Source organism: Salvia hispanica, chromosome 2, assembly GCF_023119035.1.
Source record: "Salvia hispanica cultivar TCC Black 2014 chromosome 2, UniMelb_Shisp_WGS_1.0, whole genome shotgun sequence".
NCBI lineage: Eukaryota > Viridiplantae > Streptophyta > Magnoliopsida > Lamiales > Lamiaceae > Salvia > Salvia hispanica.
Genome location: NC_062966.1, coordinates 23,960,728 through 23,975,079, shown reverse-complemented (window position 1 = coordinate 23,975,079; position 14,352 = coordinate 23,960,728). Strand labels below are relative to the sequence as shown.

Genomic DNA, 14,352 nt, shown 5'->3' with positions numbered 1-14,352 from the left:
ATGATATTCACAATATGATTAATAACTATACAAAACATTTCTATAAAAAAAGAGTAAATTAGAGCGATATCTCACTATAACTCCAGAAAATGACATATTAAAATTAAGAGCGATAGTGAAAGAATAAAATTGAATATTGTTATATAAATAAAAATTAATAGCTTTATGAACAAAAATGACAAAAATAAAATAAAAGTGATAGAGTTGATAATTTTTCTTAATAAAATGTGGCTGCGTTAAAAATAAAAGTGATTGCTCTCGAGAATAGTACTCGCATACACCAAACTAATTTAAAGATCCACTTTCTCATCAAAACAAAATCCAATGTCACTAATCTATTCATACAAATGCCCAAAAAATAATTGCAGTCACAAATGAATATTGTTTTATTCTTATACTAGCTTATTAGTTAAAAAGTTGGTATAATTACATACATAATATATTGATCTAGTTATATGAATACGTGCTTGCATGAACATAATTAATCATTACTACATACTCCCTCCGTCCCGCTTTAGCAGTCCCATTGACTTTTCTGCACTCGTTTTGTAAAAATGATAATAAATAGTTAAAGTGGAGAAATAATAAAGTAAAAAAGAGAATAATATAGAGAAGAGTCTTATCTACATTATTTTCTTTTTTACTTTATTATTTCTCCACTTTAACTATTTATTATCATTTTTACAAAACGAGTGCAGAAAAGTCAATGGGACTGCTAAAGCGGGACGGAGGGAGTATAATATTACTATTACCAAGCTTTTTAGTTTATGTGAATCATGATTGGTGGGGCAAGACTTTCCAACGTGTAACGCTATCAAAATTTGTTTGGAATTATAAGTAATGGTAGTTATAATAATTAGTTCTCCAACTCTAATATGATTTATAACTAATAATTTTTTTTATTATAATAGTGTTTTCTCATATTTTGGATAAGATTTTTAATTAATTGCTCGAGACACCTGTTTTTGTTTACGCCGGCTGAAGCTATATTAATTAATTTAATGAATTCGATTAATATTGTCCATTGAATTTAGTATGTATGCTAAAGCCCTATTAACCTATTAATTAGGAACCTATAAAATGTTGTGAGTATATTTTACTTTCTTATACTTAACTATTTTTTAAAATTGGTTTTTAAATTACAAATAGTTGATGATTTATTTGAAATTTCCCTTTTCAACGTCATTGCAATAATAATAGAGTGATAATATGTTCAATTTATATACTACTACTTTGTTTGAATTTTAGTTTCTGGGCATCATATATAGTACTCTCTCCGTCCCAAGATAAGTGACCTACTTCTTTTGGGTACGGGATTTAAGGAATGGTATTTAAATAAGTTAAAGTGGAGAGAGTAAAGTATGAGAGAGGGAAAAGTAGAGGAGAGAAGAGAGAATAAAGTAGGTGGAGAATAAAGTAAGAGAGATGACTTTTTGCTAAAAATGGAAATAGGTCACTTATAGTGGGACACCCCAAAAAGGAATACAAGTCACCTATCTTGGGACAGAGGGAGTAGTACTAGTAGTATTTAAGTTATTTCATGAACATAATACTTTAATCTGGCCCGGACCAAAAAATATTAGAATTTGGGCCTACTATTGGGTTTTTCTCAAGGCCCAATACAATTTATTGTGAAATGTGAAGTTACTAAAAAAAAGCAGGAAATGTATATCTTCACATAAATTTATTAAATCATAAAATCTCAAACATTTATTTCAAAATTATAACTTAGTATACATACTTTTCATATCGATTTATCAAATCATAAAAATCACACTTCTTTATGAATTTCCCACCTCTCTTTATTAAAGGTTGTACTGTAAATTGTTCGAATCGAATTGACATACTTGTGTGGGTATCAAAAATAGTGAATTCATTTGCAAGATTCGATCAAATTGAGGAAACGAACTACACAATAAGTTCTTTGGTTGTGTAATTAAATGCTCGATACACAATCTTAATTACAAATATGATCTTATTTTTGTTAATATTTTTTTGTTGCGCATGAATAGATGATGACAAGAATTTCTTAGCAACTCATGTAGAATGTGAGCCGAGTTTCCCATCACGGTCCGACTCATGCAAACTATCATTGATATATTATCAATTCAAACCAAACAAAACATTACATGTAAGGATAAAAAGTTTAAATGACTAGAGGTGCTAAAGCTCCCCTCACTACAAATACATCAAATCTCATCATCCCACAAATCTTGAAGGGTTTTGTAAGGACTAGTTGATTGGTTGACAAATACTTCCCCTCTCAGGATCTTCATCTCTTTAAACATAGAGTCGATTTCGAGTATTTCTTCGTCTTCCAGCTTGAGATCTAGTGCTCCCTTATTCTCCTTCATCCTCTCGTGATTAAAACTCTTCACGATCACGCTTACCTCCTTCGACAAACCCCAGCTCAGAGCAATCTGGGCCGGAGTTGCTCTATGTTTGAGAGCCAGTGACTTAATTAATGGATCTTCAATCACAACCGTTGATCCCCATAGATTCCCTGGCCCCCCAAGAGGAGAATATGCACTAACATGGATATTTTGATCTCGACAAAAATCTCTTAGCTTCTTTTGTCTCCACATAGGGTGCATTTCCACCTATGTATACACATCAAAATTTATTATTATTATTATTATTATTATTATTATTATTATTATTATTATTATTATTATTATTATTATTATTATTATTATTATTATTATTATTATTATTATTATTATTATTATTATTATTATTACATAACCAAATTAAAAGTTGCATTTTTGGACTACCTGATTGATAGCAGGAGGTACAAATGCGAAATCCAAGAGATTTTGGAGCTTTTTGCAAGAGAAATTGCTCACACCAATGCCCCTACACAAGCCCATCTCCAAGCATTTCTCCATGCCGGACCATGTGACATCGAGACATAATGGTTCGAATTCGTCTTCTTTAGGTATTGGGTCGCAAACCCATGACTTCAATCTCACGGGCCAGTGCACTAGGTACATGTCAATATATTCCATTCCCATGATCCTGAAACCATAAATCAAGATATTTAGTATTTCCTTATAATATAAAACTCTTTTCATCTCAAAAAAGAAAGAAAAAATACTACATGACTCATCATTTTCTCAACTAACAATAAATAGTTATATACAAATAAAAAGAAAAAGAAATACAATGGTGGTTTTATCACCCAACCTAATTTTTCATTGATATTTTACTATTTTGATTTAAAAATTCTAGGAAATTTTAACTTCAAATTTCTACGTCCAACTCTATCTATCCGTAAATAGATGATATGCACTTACATTAGAGTTTTTTGGAGTGCCGAAACGGGATCGTGGTGATGGCTTCCCCACAACTTCGAAGTAACGAAAACTTCTTCCCTCTCAATAACGCCGTTCGCTATCGCTTCGTTCAATGCGCCCCCTAAGGCCGCCTCCGAGCCGTATATGCGCGCCGTGTCGAAGTGCCTATATCCCATCTGCATCATCACACATACATAGAAATCAAATCAACACAACACATCACATCACATCAATAACTAGCATTCAACAAAATTGTTCATCTGTGTGTGTTAGAGAGAGAGAGAAATAGACCTTAAGAGCAAGTTGAACAGCTTGCTCAGTGGATTTCCTATCATTTTCAAAAGAGTATGTTCCCATTCCAATCACAGGCATTATCATGCCATTGTTCAATCTAACTTGATCACCTCTCATTATTTTTCTCAATTTATGTTTTCTAACTATATGTTGAAAGTTGTGTATGTGTATATATAGAGATTGGAAGGGAGGCGTGTATATATAGACCAAAAGTCAACCTTGAAGAAACATGATTAAATTAGTGAAAAAATTGAAGCAATCGATATGATTAGCACCGGCCCATATGACTATGATTAGCCAGATTGTGATGTCCCCAAAAATCAGAGTTGGAAGCATAAATTATTAATAGTGATTTTATTTGTCCACGTTTTGGTTAACAACTAATCAACATCAGATAATCTTCGTATAAATAACAGCGCATCACTTAACCTTTGGCTTCTTAGAGAGTTAATTAAACTCAATTAGCTCTTAATATATGTGATTATACTTATAAGTATTATGCTTAAGCCGCCGGTTCATAATTCATGAGAGAGAGAATTATGCTTAATCAAATACTACTAGTAGCTTAATCAAATAATTAAGAGTTTTTTGTAATAACAAGTCGCCTAGACCTTAAATTACTGCTTACAAACGAAAATCCGCATCATTTAAATATGGATATTAAGTTGTTTGAATCTATCTCAATTTTATACTCTTTATCAATTTTAATTTATCTAAACCTTAGAAATTGTACTATCAATTTTATCATTGAAATTTGACTCTAATGGTTGGTCGTGACCTGAGATGACGAAGATAATATATTATTTCGATAAAAAAAATATGTTGTATATACGTACTACAATATTAAATATTTCATTTGTTTGAAATAATTATATCATGAGGAATGATTGGTAAAATTAACACAAATTGAAAAGAAGAGGTAATGGAGTATTATAAAGTTAAAAAGGTTGGAATAGAAGTAAATAATTACTAAAAATTGGGATAGATTTTATTATTAAGTCGGGGCATTAATTAAGAAATGTGTTTTTAAATAGTAGTATATAGTACTAGCATACCAAATTGGACCAATATTGCACAGTTTTTAATTTGTCCATATGTAGTCGTTTAGTTGAGGTAAAATCTCAACAATTTATTTTACAATCAGAATCTAATATCTTATAATTATATCATATACAACATGCAATATTTTAAAGAGTGGCAAAATCTAGTCACGTGACCTCAAGATCACACTATGTCCGCTCAACCACAACATATCACAGTTCATCACTTGCTGAATAAATTCATGGTCTTAGATTTTCAAATTCACCATTTTCAATTAATCATACCGTACAGGTGTTCGTCGCTCAAATTTCTAGCCTCGAGATTATCCAAATTGGACCGAGATTAATTTTGTTATAAGGGAAGATCAATCATTTACTAGACTGATCCCATATGACATAGTTTGAGAATACTTATCAAACTTTAGAGCATCTCCAATGTCGGCTAGCCGGTTGGCTAGCCGATTCGCGTCGCTAGCCGGTGAATTTTTAGTGCTGCTGACGTGGAAGGGAGAGAGAGTGGCTGGCCTATTTGCATTGGAGATGCTCTTATGCAATCTTATATTATCTATCAAACGGAACAATTTATAGTGTGACTGGAACTTCAAATCTGTACATGTACTACAAATTCATGTGACTACAAAAGGAACGTTATTTTTGTGATGAAAAAATATCAAATGTAAAATTATGTGACACAAACCTTTTAATTTTTATTGATGAGGCTAGGTAAGTTGCTACTTCTCCACAATGATTTTGGTAATAAATTCCCTCTCTTTACCTTCAAACTGATCCATCAAGCCAAAATGAGCCATGAGCAACCAAACAAAGCTTATAAGCTCCCCTCCTTTGCTGAGCCGCTCCGCAAGAGGCTGAGGCCGGCAACGGACAGCCGCGTACGTCAGCATCTCGACCCAAACTCTGCTCATTATTTCCCATTTCTGGCCCTTAAGGCGATCGAGCTCTTTGGCTAGCTGGCAGCCGTCGAATAGTACTGATTGGCTCTGATCTCCCTTTATGCTGAATGGCGGTATAGATGTGTTAATGTGATAGATGGAATCTATAACACGGGATCGTTCGTCAGCCCTTTGTCGGTCACTCGAGCATAAGCGTGTCTCAATCTCCCCTAGTCGATCACGCGGGAGCAGAGGTAGAAGCACGACCACAAATAGGGAGAGGACGAAATATGTGATGGGGGAAAGTAGTCCGATTATAAGTAACAAGAGAAATATGCAGCAAACTACAAAAGCGGACTGGACGGTTCTGTAGCGACCAGCACGAAAGATTAGTACTCGTAGGTTTAGTGCAGCAAGTATGATGGGAGTTAGTAGATATTCACAGCAATTTACAAGAGCGTATCTGATGACTGTGATTGTGTTGAGATTCTCCCTCACCGTACCTGCGACATTGAATCATCATTAACTTTTTCAACTGACTTCTTTTATGTTTCTTTAATGAATTTTTTTTTTTGGAGGGGGGTTTGGGGAACAGGGGTGACCAATCAATCAATCACCTTGCTGCACACGGACCAAGAATTCCTAACATTCTTATAAAATATTCAAAGAAAAATAAATAAGATGAGACCTGCGGCGACCATGACCTCAGCACGAGTATCAAGGAGTCGAGTCTGGCCCATATCCGTGAAGCCGTACATGATCGCAGGCTGCATCGCGACTAGATACATCATGTATTCGGAGAGAAGTTTGGAGACAAGTCTTTGTTGATTTAAGCTCAAGTCATGATCGCCACCGTGATATTCCTCCTTTTGGTCATCCTTGGACGACAAACTTCCGGTTTTGCATCCCTTCATTTTCTCATCCCTGGAGAACAAAATATCGGTGGCGATATGCCACGAGAGGAGGCTCTGATCGTAGTCCATCTCGTCAACGTATCGAAGTAGAGGGTTGCTAGAATCATCCATAGACGAGGAGCGGAGGGCGAAGCTGCCCCTCGCTGTGATCACCGTGTCATGGAGAATTCCATGACCTCCTGCTAACTCAGACCTCTTCTTCACCTCGGTGAAGATGTGGTCCTTGAGCATGGGGGTGAATTTATGAGGCTTCACATACCACAGCCCTTCAAAATAGCTACTTACCCCGAACCACTCCATGATTCTCTGCGTCTCCGCTTTGGGGAGGTCGAGGCAGTAGTCGATCAAGTTGTGAGTCGACACTGTCTCCGACCACCCCTCGTAGAACATCTTCAGCCTCCCATGTGGCTTGGAGTCACGTGGGAGTAAAAGGGGCCCGGGCGCCCCGAAACTGAAAGCAGAGTACCAGTAGGTGGCATCCATCGCAATCGCCCCTGCAAGCAATGCGTACGTGATGGCGACATCCGATCCCCCGAACCTCTTCTCCTCCAAGTAGAAGAGCCCCAGCGCCGCTGCAACCAGAGAAGTGGTGAGGAGGCGCAGGAGGCGCTTGTTCACCAGGTTGGCCTTGGTGAAGAGCATCTCGTACATGAAGTTCAGCTCCAGCGCTATGATCCGGAACGCCTCCTCCGCGGTCCTCCTGCGGAAGAAGTTGCGGCTTAGGCGTCGCTCCACGTGGCTGCACTTGAGGTCGACCACGAGGCGCTTGAAGACGGAGAAGAAGCGGTGGGCGTAGAGCAACGTCTCCCTTTCGGAAAGGTCGTGCTCCACGCGGAAGGGCACTCTGGGCGGCACTTCAATCCTCTGGAAGCTCGTGGGGAGGCGGGCCTTCTCCATCGAATCGTGGAGGCCCATAAGCTTCGCGTAGTTGGGCCCGGCGTCGGGCCTTCTCCGGATCGAGTCACGGAGGTTGTTGAAGCAGGCCAGGTACAAACACCGGGTCCGCTCCAAGTACTTGATGAATCCGCACGCGAACACGAGCAGCGTGGGGAGCCAGAGGTGGTTCTCCGCGAGCGTGCGGAAGAAGACATACGTGGCGGAGAAGCACTGGACGCCGAGGGCGAGCGCGTGGCGGTGCCAGAAGTCGTTGTCCTGCAAAGCAAAAGCGGTGATGGAGTCGGGGCCGCCGAGGTGGACCAGGAGAAAGGCGGACCACAGGGCGAGGGGGAGTTTGTGCTTGGTGGTGACGCTGCTGCTGCTGATGATCACGCTCGCGGCATAGTTGGCGGCCCAGTCCGCGACCAGGTATAGGCAGAGGATGGAGCCGAGGACCCAGTTTTTGGAGTGCCATTTCCGGAGAGGGGAGAGGACAAGGAGGAGGATTTGAAGCAAGAGAGAGAGGAGCATCAGGCCTCTCAAATCCCATCTCTCCCAAATGCCCTTGAACACATCGAGCATATAGCTAAATAGACTCGCTTTCCTCATTGTTTTCTACTCTCCACAAAATTATCACTACACTCACCAATGCATATGTGATGTTATCGTACTACTATGTGTTAAAAATCTTAAAATATACCCAAAGAGGAGTATGTCATTTGTGGAGACCAAGTATCTTTTTTGATGACTTGGAGTTTCAAAACTACCTCAAATGAAAATAAGTCTTTGTCCAGAGACCTTTTTTTTGATGATACCAAACACGCAAACTATATTGTGGAGAGACCTTTTCTATAAAAAATAATAAAATAAAACAATGAGTATAAATTTTATAGTATTTTAAATACATTTAGAAAAATACTTTACTAGCTTTAAAAGTTTAAAAAAGTAAGTGAAAGTTGAAAAATTAAAGGATGAGAATTAGTTTATATGGGGACAAACTCTACGGGACTTGAATTAATTTCGAGGTTGCGGGCTATTCGATTTCGGGGTACTACAATCAGGTTATAAATTTTCATCTCTAATCGAGCTAATTTGTGAATTTTTGGATTGAATTGACAACCCTAGCTATGACCAACGAGAACTTGAAGTGGTGGCCTAGTAAAAATATCAATTGTGACCAACGAGGACCTTGCATGTGTGGATTCTAATAATCCACATTAATTGTGAAAGCCAACTGATGTGAAGTTTACTGATCAAATAAATTCTTAATTCCCGTAGGTGAATCTTTTGGGATGACGGATAAAGAGGAAAAATTATCCCTAAAAACTAGTAGGTGGAGTACTACTATAATTTATTAGAATAGAGGATTTTTTTTGTCCTACAAACTCTATTTTTTTGCTTTACACAACGCAATATGTATATGCACCATTACAAGAAAAGTTTGGCCGAAATTTAGGATGCATTTCGTCGGATCGCAGCAAAGTAAACTCATAAAAGGTTCCTCTATATAATAACGACATGACATTGCAATAAAATAATGTATAAAGATGGAGTACCATACATGGAAGAAAAGAATACATCAAACTCGTGAAACATCAAACCAAAAGGTGATTCCTTTGTTGCAATACTATTTCTTTCGGACATAACTGCCTTTTCAGTAATCATCGGAGATTAATTAACGTTAAACTAAAAGCCTGGCGTGAAACACGTGCAGAGGTAATACTACAAAAAATTACCTTTGAAATTTAAAGGTATATTATTGATCATTAACTTGGATGTATAATTTTGAACTCATGTTGGAATAACTATCTCAAAAAGACTGATAAAATTAATACTCAATAAATTAAAAGGTGATAAATCAATAAGTTTAATAGAATTAATAATATAATTGCCAGACAAAAAATTTGAAAAAATTTCAAGGTTAAAAAATTATTAACTCATGACATTAATTATGAAGTATGCTTTTCAAATGCATAGGGTAGAGTTAAATAAGTGAATTAGTACACCAAGAGTGGTACGAATATTATACCGAACTAAACCAACACAATTTTTCCCTTTGTCTATATATAGTTGTTTGCTTGAGGTAACATCTCAGCAATTTATTTTACAATTATAATCTAATATCTTATAAACCATAGGCACAACTTGCTAATTTTAAAATTCTTATAAATAAACTTTGATACCCTGAAACCTTGTTTGTTGGAGTAGTTTATGATGAAAAATTAAAGAAGTGTGGCAAAATCCAGTCAGTACGTGACCTGAAAGATCACATCATGTTCGCTCAACCACAACATATAGTATAATTCTATTTCGCTTAAGTTTAACTTGTCTCGAGATTGTCCAAATTGGACCGAGATTAATTTTGTCGGAAGGGAAGAGCAAGACTTACAAATCGAGGCTAATCCGATGTGACAAGACTAAGTATTATGCCTTGCTTATGCAACTGAACAATATCATACACTAAATTTTATCTAATCCATCAAACCGAACATCACTACTGTGTAGTATAACTACACTTCAAATCTATACATTTACAATAAATTCCTGTGCTCATAGCACCAATCCATCACAAGAGAAAATTCAATTTTTGCAAATGCATACCAATATTCAAATCTCACCATCCCACAATTCTTGAATTGTTTTGTAGGGGCTTGTTGCATCATTAACATAAACATCCCCTCTCATGATCTTCACCTCCTTCAATTTCGAGTCAATTTCGAGTATTTCATCGTCTTCCAACTTGAGTTCAAGAGCCCCCTTGTTCTCCTTCAACCTCTCCTGATTGAAACTCTTCGCGATTATGCTCGCGCCCTTCGACAAACCCCAGCTCAGTGCGACCTGAGCCGGAGTTGCCCCGTGCTTGAGAGCCATTGATTTGATCAACGGATTCTCAATCACGGCCGTTGATCCCCAAAAATTTCCCGGGGCTCCTATTGGAGAATATGCGCTGACGTGGATGTTGTGGTCCCTGCAGAGATCTCTTAGCTTTCTTTGCCTCCACATAGGATGCATTTCCACCTATTTATGTACCATGGTACAACATTGATTAAATTAATTACTGATTGATGTCAACGACTTCGAGCTGGAAAAAATTTAATCAGTATTAATTAATTTGATTACTAACTAAGTGGTCCTCACAATTTATATACTAATTATTACTATTATTATTCTAGTGTTTGACATAATTTTTATAGTATATGATAAATAGTAAAATTGTTTGATTGTCTGTACTGTTTCGTACACCAACTAGCTGTGCTTATATTTTGTTTGAGATTTTCAGTGTAGCTTTTAAATTATCTAACGATTTGATTCTATGATTTGAGATCATATTGTTCAAAATCTTAAGTAGCTCTGACTATTTATAAAATTTGATTTTGTGTTTCATGAAAAATAATGGTACTTATAATACTGCCGCTCTTCCCAAAAAAATAGTTTATTTACTATTTGTACCACATGATTTGAATTTATTACCTGATTGATAGCTGGAGGTACGGATGCCAAATCCAACAAATTTTGGAGTTTTTTGCAAGAGAAATTGCTAACGCCAATACCCTTACATAAGCCCATCTCCAAGCATTTCTCCATGCCGGACCATGTCACATCGAGACATAATGGTTCGAATTCGTCCTCTTCAGGTATCGGATCGCAAACCCAAGGCTTCAATCGTACAGGCCAGTGCACGAGATACATGTCGATGTATTCCATCCCCATGCACCTGAATTGACTCGAAAAGTTTAGAATATTAATTTTGTGTTGTTACAAAAATGCTTATAGTAAAAAACTAACTAACAATAGAGAAAAAAATTATGCAATAACCATCGGGGAAAAAAACAACAACAGAAAAACGAATAGAGAAAAAACTAACTCCTTATCAAAATTCACTATATAATATGAACATAAGGAAATAGAAGCAAATAAGTAACACACATTCCGATTATCACAAAAAATAAGCAACAACGATAATTTCGAAACCACATGAATTTATATATCCATACATACTTGAGAGTTTTTTGTAGTGCTGAAACAGGATCGTGGTGATGGCTTCCCCACAGTTTAGACGTAACGAAAAGTTCCTCCCTCCGAACGACTCCATTTGATATCGCGTCATTCAGTGCATTCCCTAACGCAGCCTCCGAGCCATAAATTTGCGCTGTGTCAAAGTGCCTATATCCCATCTGCAAGGGCGGGTGCAGAAAAATAGTTTAGGTAAAGCGAAATTTCGGTTTTTTGGTAAATTAAAATTATAGAATAAAATAGAAGAGTACCTTTAGGGCAGCTTGGATAGCATGCTCAGTGATTTTCCTATCATTTTCAAAAGAGTAGGTTCCCATACCAAGTAATGGTATGGTGGTGCCATTGTTCAATCTTACTTGATTGTTTCTCATGATTCTCTCTCTAAAATTCAAAATTTGTGTGCAATTGTAGTGTAATGAATGGTGAGGTTGATGTTTGAGGAGTTGTCAATTTATAGAAAATGGAAGGGGAGAAATTTGGGAAAGTCAACCTTAAAAAACAACTGTAATTTGCGACATTAGTACTAATCGAAGCAACGAACACCGGCCCATATGATTGTGATCTTTGCAAAAGTCAGAGCTGAGATGTGAAGATTAATATTGGAGTTTGGGAATATCGTGCATGCGTGTCTTAATTCGTCCCAAGATATTGTTGTCTCGATTGTTAATTAATTGAGAAAAAAATGAATTGGTTTAATTGGAAATGAGAATTGATGACACAAATGAGTTCCACCATGAGTTTATATAAAAGGATTATTTATCTTTTCTAATCTCAATTTATGATTGACTTTTTTGTTAAATTAAATCATGATTTAATAAAGTTCACAATTATTTCAATAAGATTTCAAATTGTGAATGTCTGGATCGTGATTTGAGAGTTGCGAACTTCAATCTGGTACCTACGTTGCAAGGAATTGCAAATAGAAAGCTGCAAAGTCAAGTCAATGATACATATTAATTAAAAAGGACCTAAAATCAATTGAAATGTTGGAAACGGTGGTGTTTCAAGTCTATTTAGATGACAAAGTTTTGAAGAACCGATGTCTTGTGTACGTCATAAAATTTGGCTTCCACGTTATTACCAATTTTACCAAATATTTAGTTTGTGAGGCAATTACAAGTTGTAGAAAAATTATGATTTAAAAGACAAAGTTTGAAAGTTATAAGTATATAAAAGTTAATAAAAATTTATGATTTCAGCTCTTCTTTATGATAATATATCAAATGTTTATTTAAAATATTTGTAAATTTGTTGAAAGTTGTTGCTAAAAAACATTGGAGAGTCGGAGTGACTTAAAATTCTTATTTAAATTGGTTAAGGGCACAACACACAATGTACGTGGCGGATAAATATATAAAATAATTGATTTATTTTTAGAAAATACACTACCTATCAAATGTTTAATTATTGGTCCATGCGTTGACATTGGACAAGACTTTAGATTATTTACAAGTTTGAAAATTGCATCATTATGTCTAACATTTTTAATTTATGGTTTTGACTTAATTTAGATTTTTTTTCTATTTTCCGGAACAGATGAATGGATCCTTTGTGAATGTCAAAGAGTTGAGACTGAAAAAAAATGATTTTGACATTTTTAATATCTAAATAAGATTTGAAGATCTTTGTATGCTTAATCATGATATTAATTATTAGATGTATTATAAAAGGATTTGACGTCTCCCACGTGGCGCCTCCTTATAACTTTGAACCTCATCACTAATATTGTGATTGGATAAAATAACGTGGTTGCAGAATAATGTATTTTATTAAAAGTACTAAGTAAAACATAAAAATATTACTAATAGATTAAAGTCAAATCTTTTGGTTACTCTTTTGGTTGCCGGAGCTATATATTTGAAATTTTGAGTATAGAATTTTGACAAAATATATTTTCTATTTTCTATTGTAATGAAAGAGATTTTTGTATGATAATATATATAACTATTGAAAATTCGACAACGTTATCCAAATATATATATAAAAAAAGGACTCTTAACTTGGTTGAGATTTAAGCCTCTCATCATGGTTATGCGTGTCAGTGTTCGCAAATATCACTAACATACATTTAAGTACATACATCGTCGCTCTGAATCAACGGGTGTGCATGGTATATTGACAGAATTTATAATCATTTATGATTATAAGTTATAACAATTATGTTTTAAGCATACTAGAAAAATTGAAGAGAGGTATAACTAAGTTGGTGGTTTTAGCGGTTATTTTCACTTGAAAAATTATTATAATTTTCATAAATCGGTTAGAAGTTACTAACTTACAAGTAGTTGCCATGTTCAAACATCATCCCATAATTTTCATACAATGTATTTTGGACACTAAGTAGTCAACCAAAACATATTAAAAACATTTCTTAGCCTTTGGCTTCTTAGAGGGCTAATCACTAATTATGTCTAATTAGAGCCTTCAACAGTGATTATATAAGATCTATGCCAACACATAATAATAATTGATGAGAGAGGGAGATGTGACTCACCAAGTAATTAGTGTTTGGCTAAGTAGTGGTTGAGTGAGTTGGTTGATGTTAGTTTGGTGCTGACTCTTAAGTGTCATTTATTATTAAGAACCATAAATAAATGAAATGAAGACTTAAATTGGAGTATTAAATTAACATAAGACTCGACTTTGATTTTTATTACACGACCAGTCTAAAACCCACACTCAAAATCATATAGAACTCTAGTAGTATTAATTATAAGTTGATTTAGTCGTTTAGGACAATGGAGGAGGTAGAAATTTTATTTCATAGAACTAAAAAGACATTTCACAATTCCCTTCATAAGGTTTTCCTCAAAATCAAATCAATACATGCCTCAAAAAGTTATTTTTATTACAATTTATTATTATTAATATTATAGCAAAGGTGATCAAGATTCTCAAATCTAGCAATAATAATATTTATTAAATTATACTTATAACATATAATAAGTAATATCATTACAATTTTTATGAAATACTAGTTAATATAAATATGGAGTAATTTATAAAGTGGGATAAATAAATGTATGAA

At 35.3% G+C, this 14,352-nt stretch overlaps 3 protein-coding genes across 3 annotated transcripts; all 3 read right to left on the bottom strand.

Annotated features, from left to right (window-relative positions):
• Positions 1–2,077: 2,077 nt before the first annotated feature.
• LOC125208302 (non-functional NADPH-dependent codeinone reductase 2-like) lies at positions 2,078–3,736 on the bottom strand. The gene is made up of 4 exons (XM_048107884.1): positions 3,588–3,736; positions 3,297–3,472; positions 2,775–3,018; positions 2,078–2,600 (listed from the first exon to the last, which is right to left on the bottom strand). The coding sequence occupies exons 1-4, from the start codon at positions 3,705–3,707 to the stop codon at positions 2,190–2,192; spliced, it is 951 nt and encodes a 316-aa protein (XP_047963841.1). The 5' UTR covers positions 3,708–3,736; the 3' UTR covers positions 2,078–2,189.
• A 1,569-nt stretch (positions 3,737–5,305) lies between these two features.
• On the bottom strand, positions 5,306–7,951 carry LOC125204986. The gene is made up of 2 exons (XM_048103765.1): positions 6,209–7,951; positions 5,306–6,023 (listed from the first exon to the last, which is right to left on the bottom strand). The coding sequence occupies exons 1-2, from the start codon at positions 7,917–7,919 to the stop codon at positions 5,362–5,364; spliced, it is 2,373 nt and encodes a 790-aa protein (XP_047959722.1). The 5' UTR covers positions 7,920–7,951; the 3' UTR covers positions 5,306–5,361.
• A 1,744-nt stretch (positions 7,952–9,695) lies between these two features.
• LOC125203139 (NADPH-dependent aldo-keto reductase, chloroplastic-like) lies at positions 9,696–11,729 on the bottom strand. The gene is made up of 4 exons (XM_048101430.1): positions 11,576–11,729; positions 11,310–11,485; positions 10,782–11,025; positions 9,696–10,328 (listed from the first exon to the last, which is right to left on the bottom strand). Exons 1-4 carry the CDS (start codon positions 11,693–11,695, stop codon positions 9,918–9,920), a joined length of 951 nt encoding a protein of 316 aa, XP_047957387.1. The 5' UTR covers positions 11,696–11,729; the 3' UTR covers positions 9,696–9,917.
• Between the last annotated feature and the right edge of the window lie 2,623 nt (positions 11,730–14,352).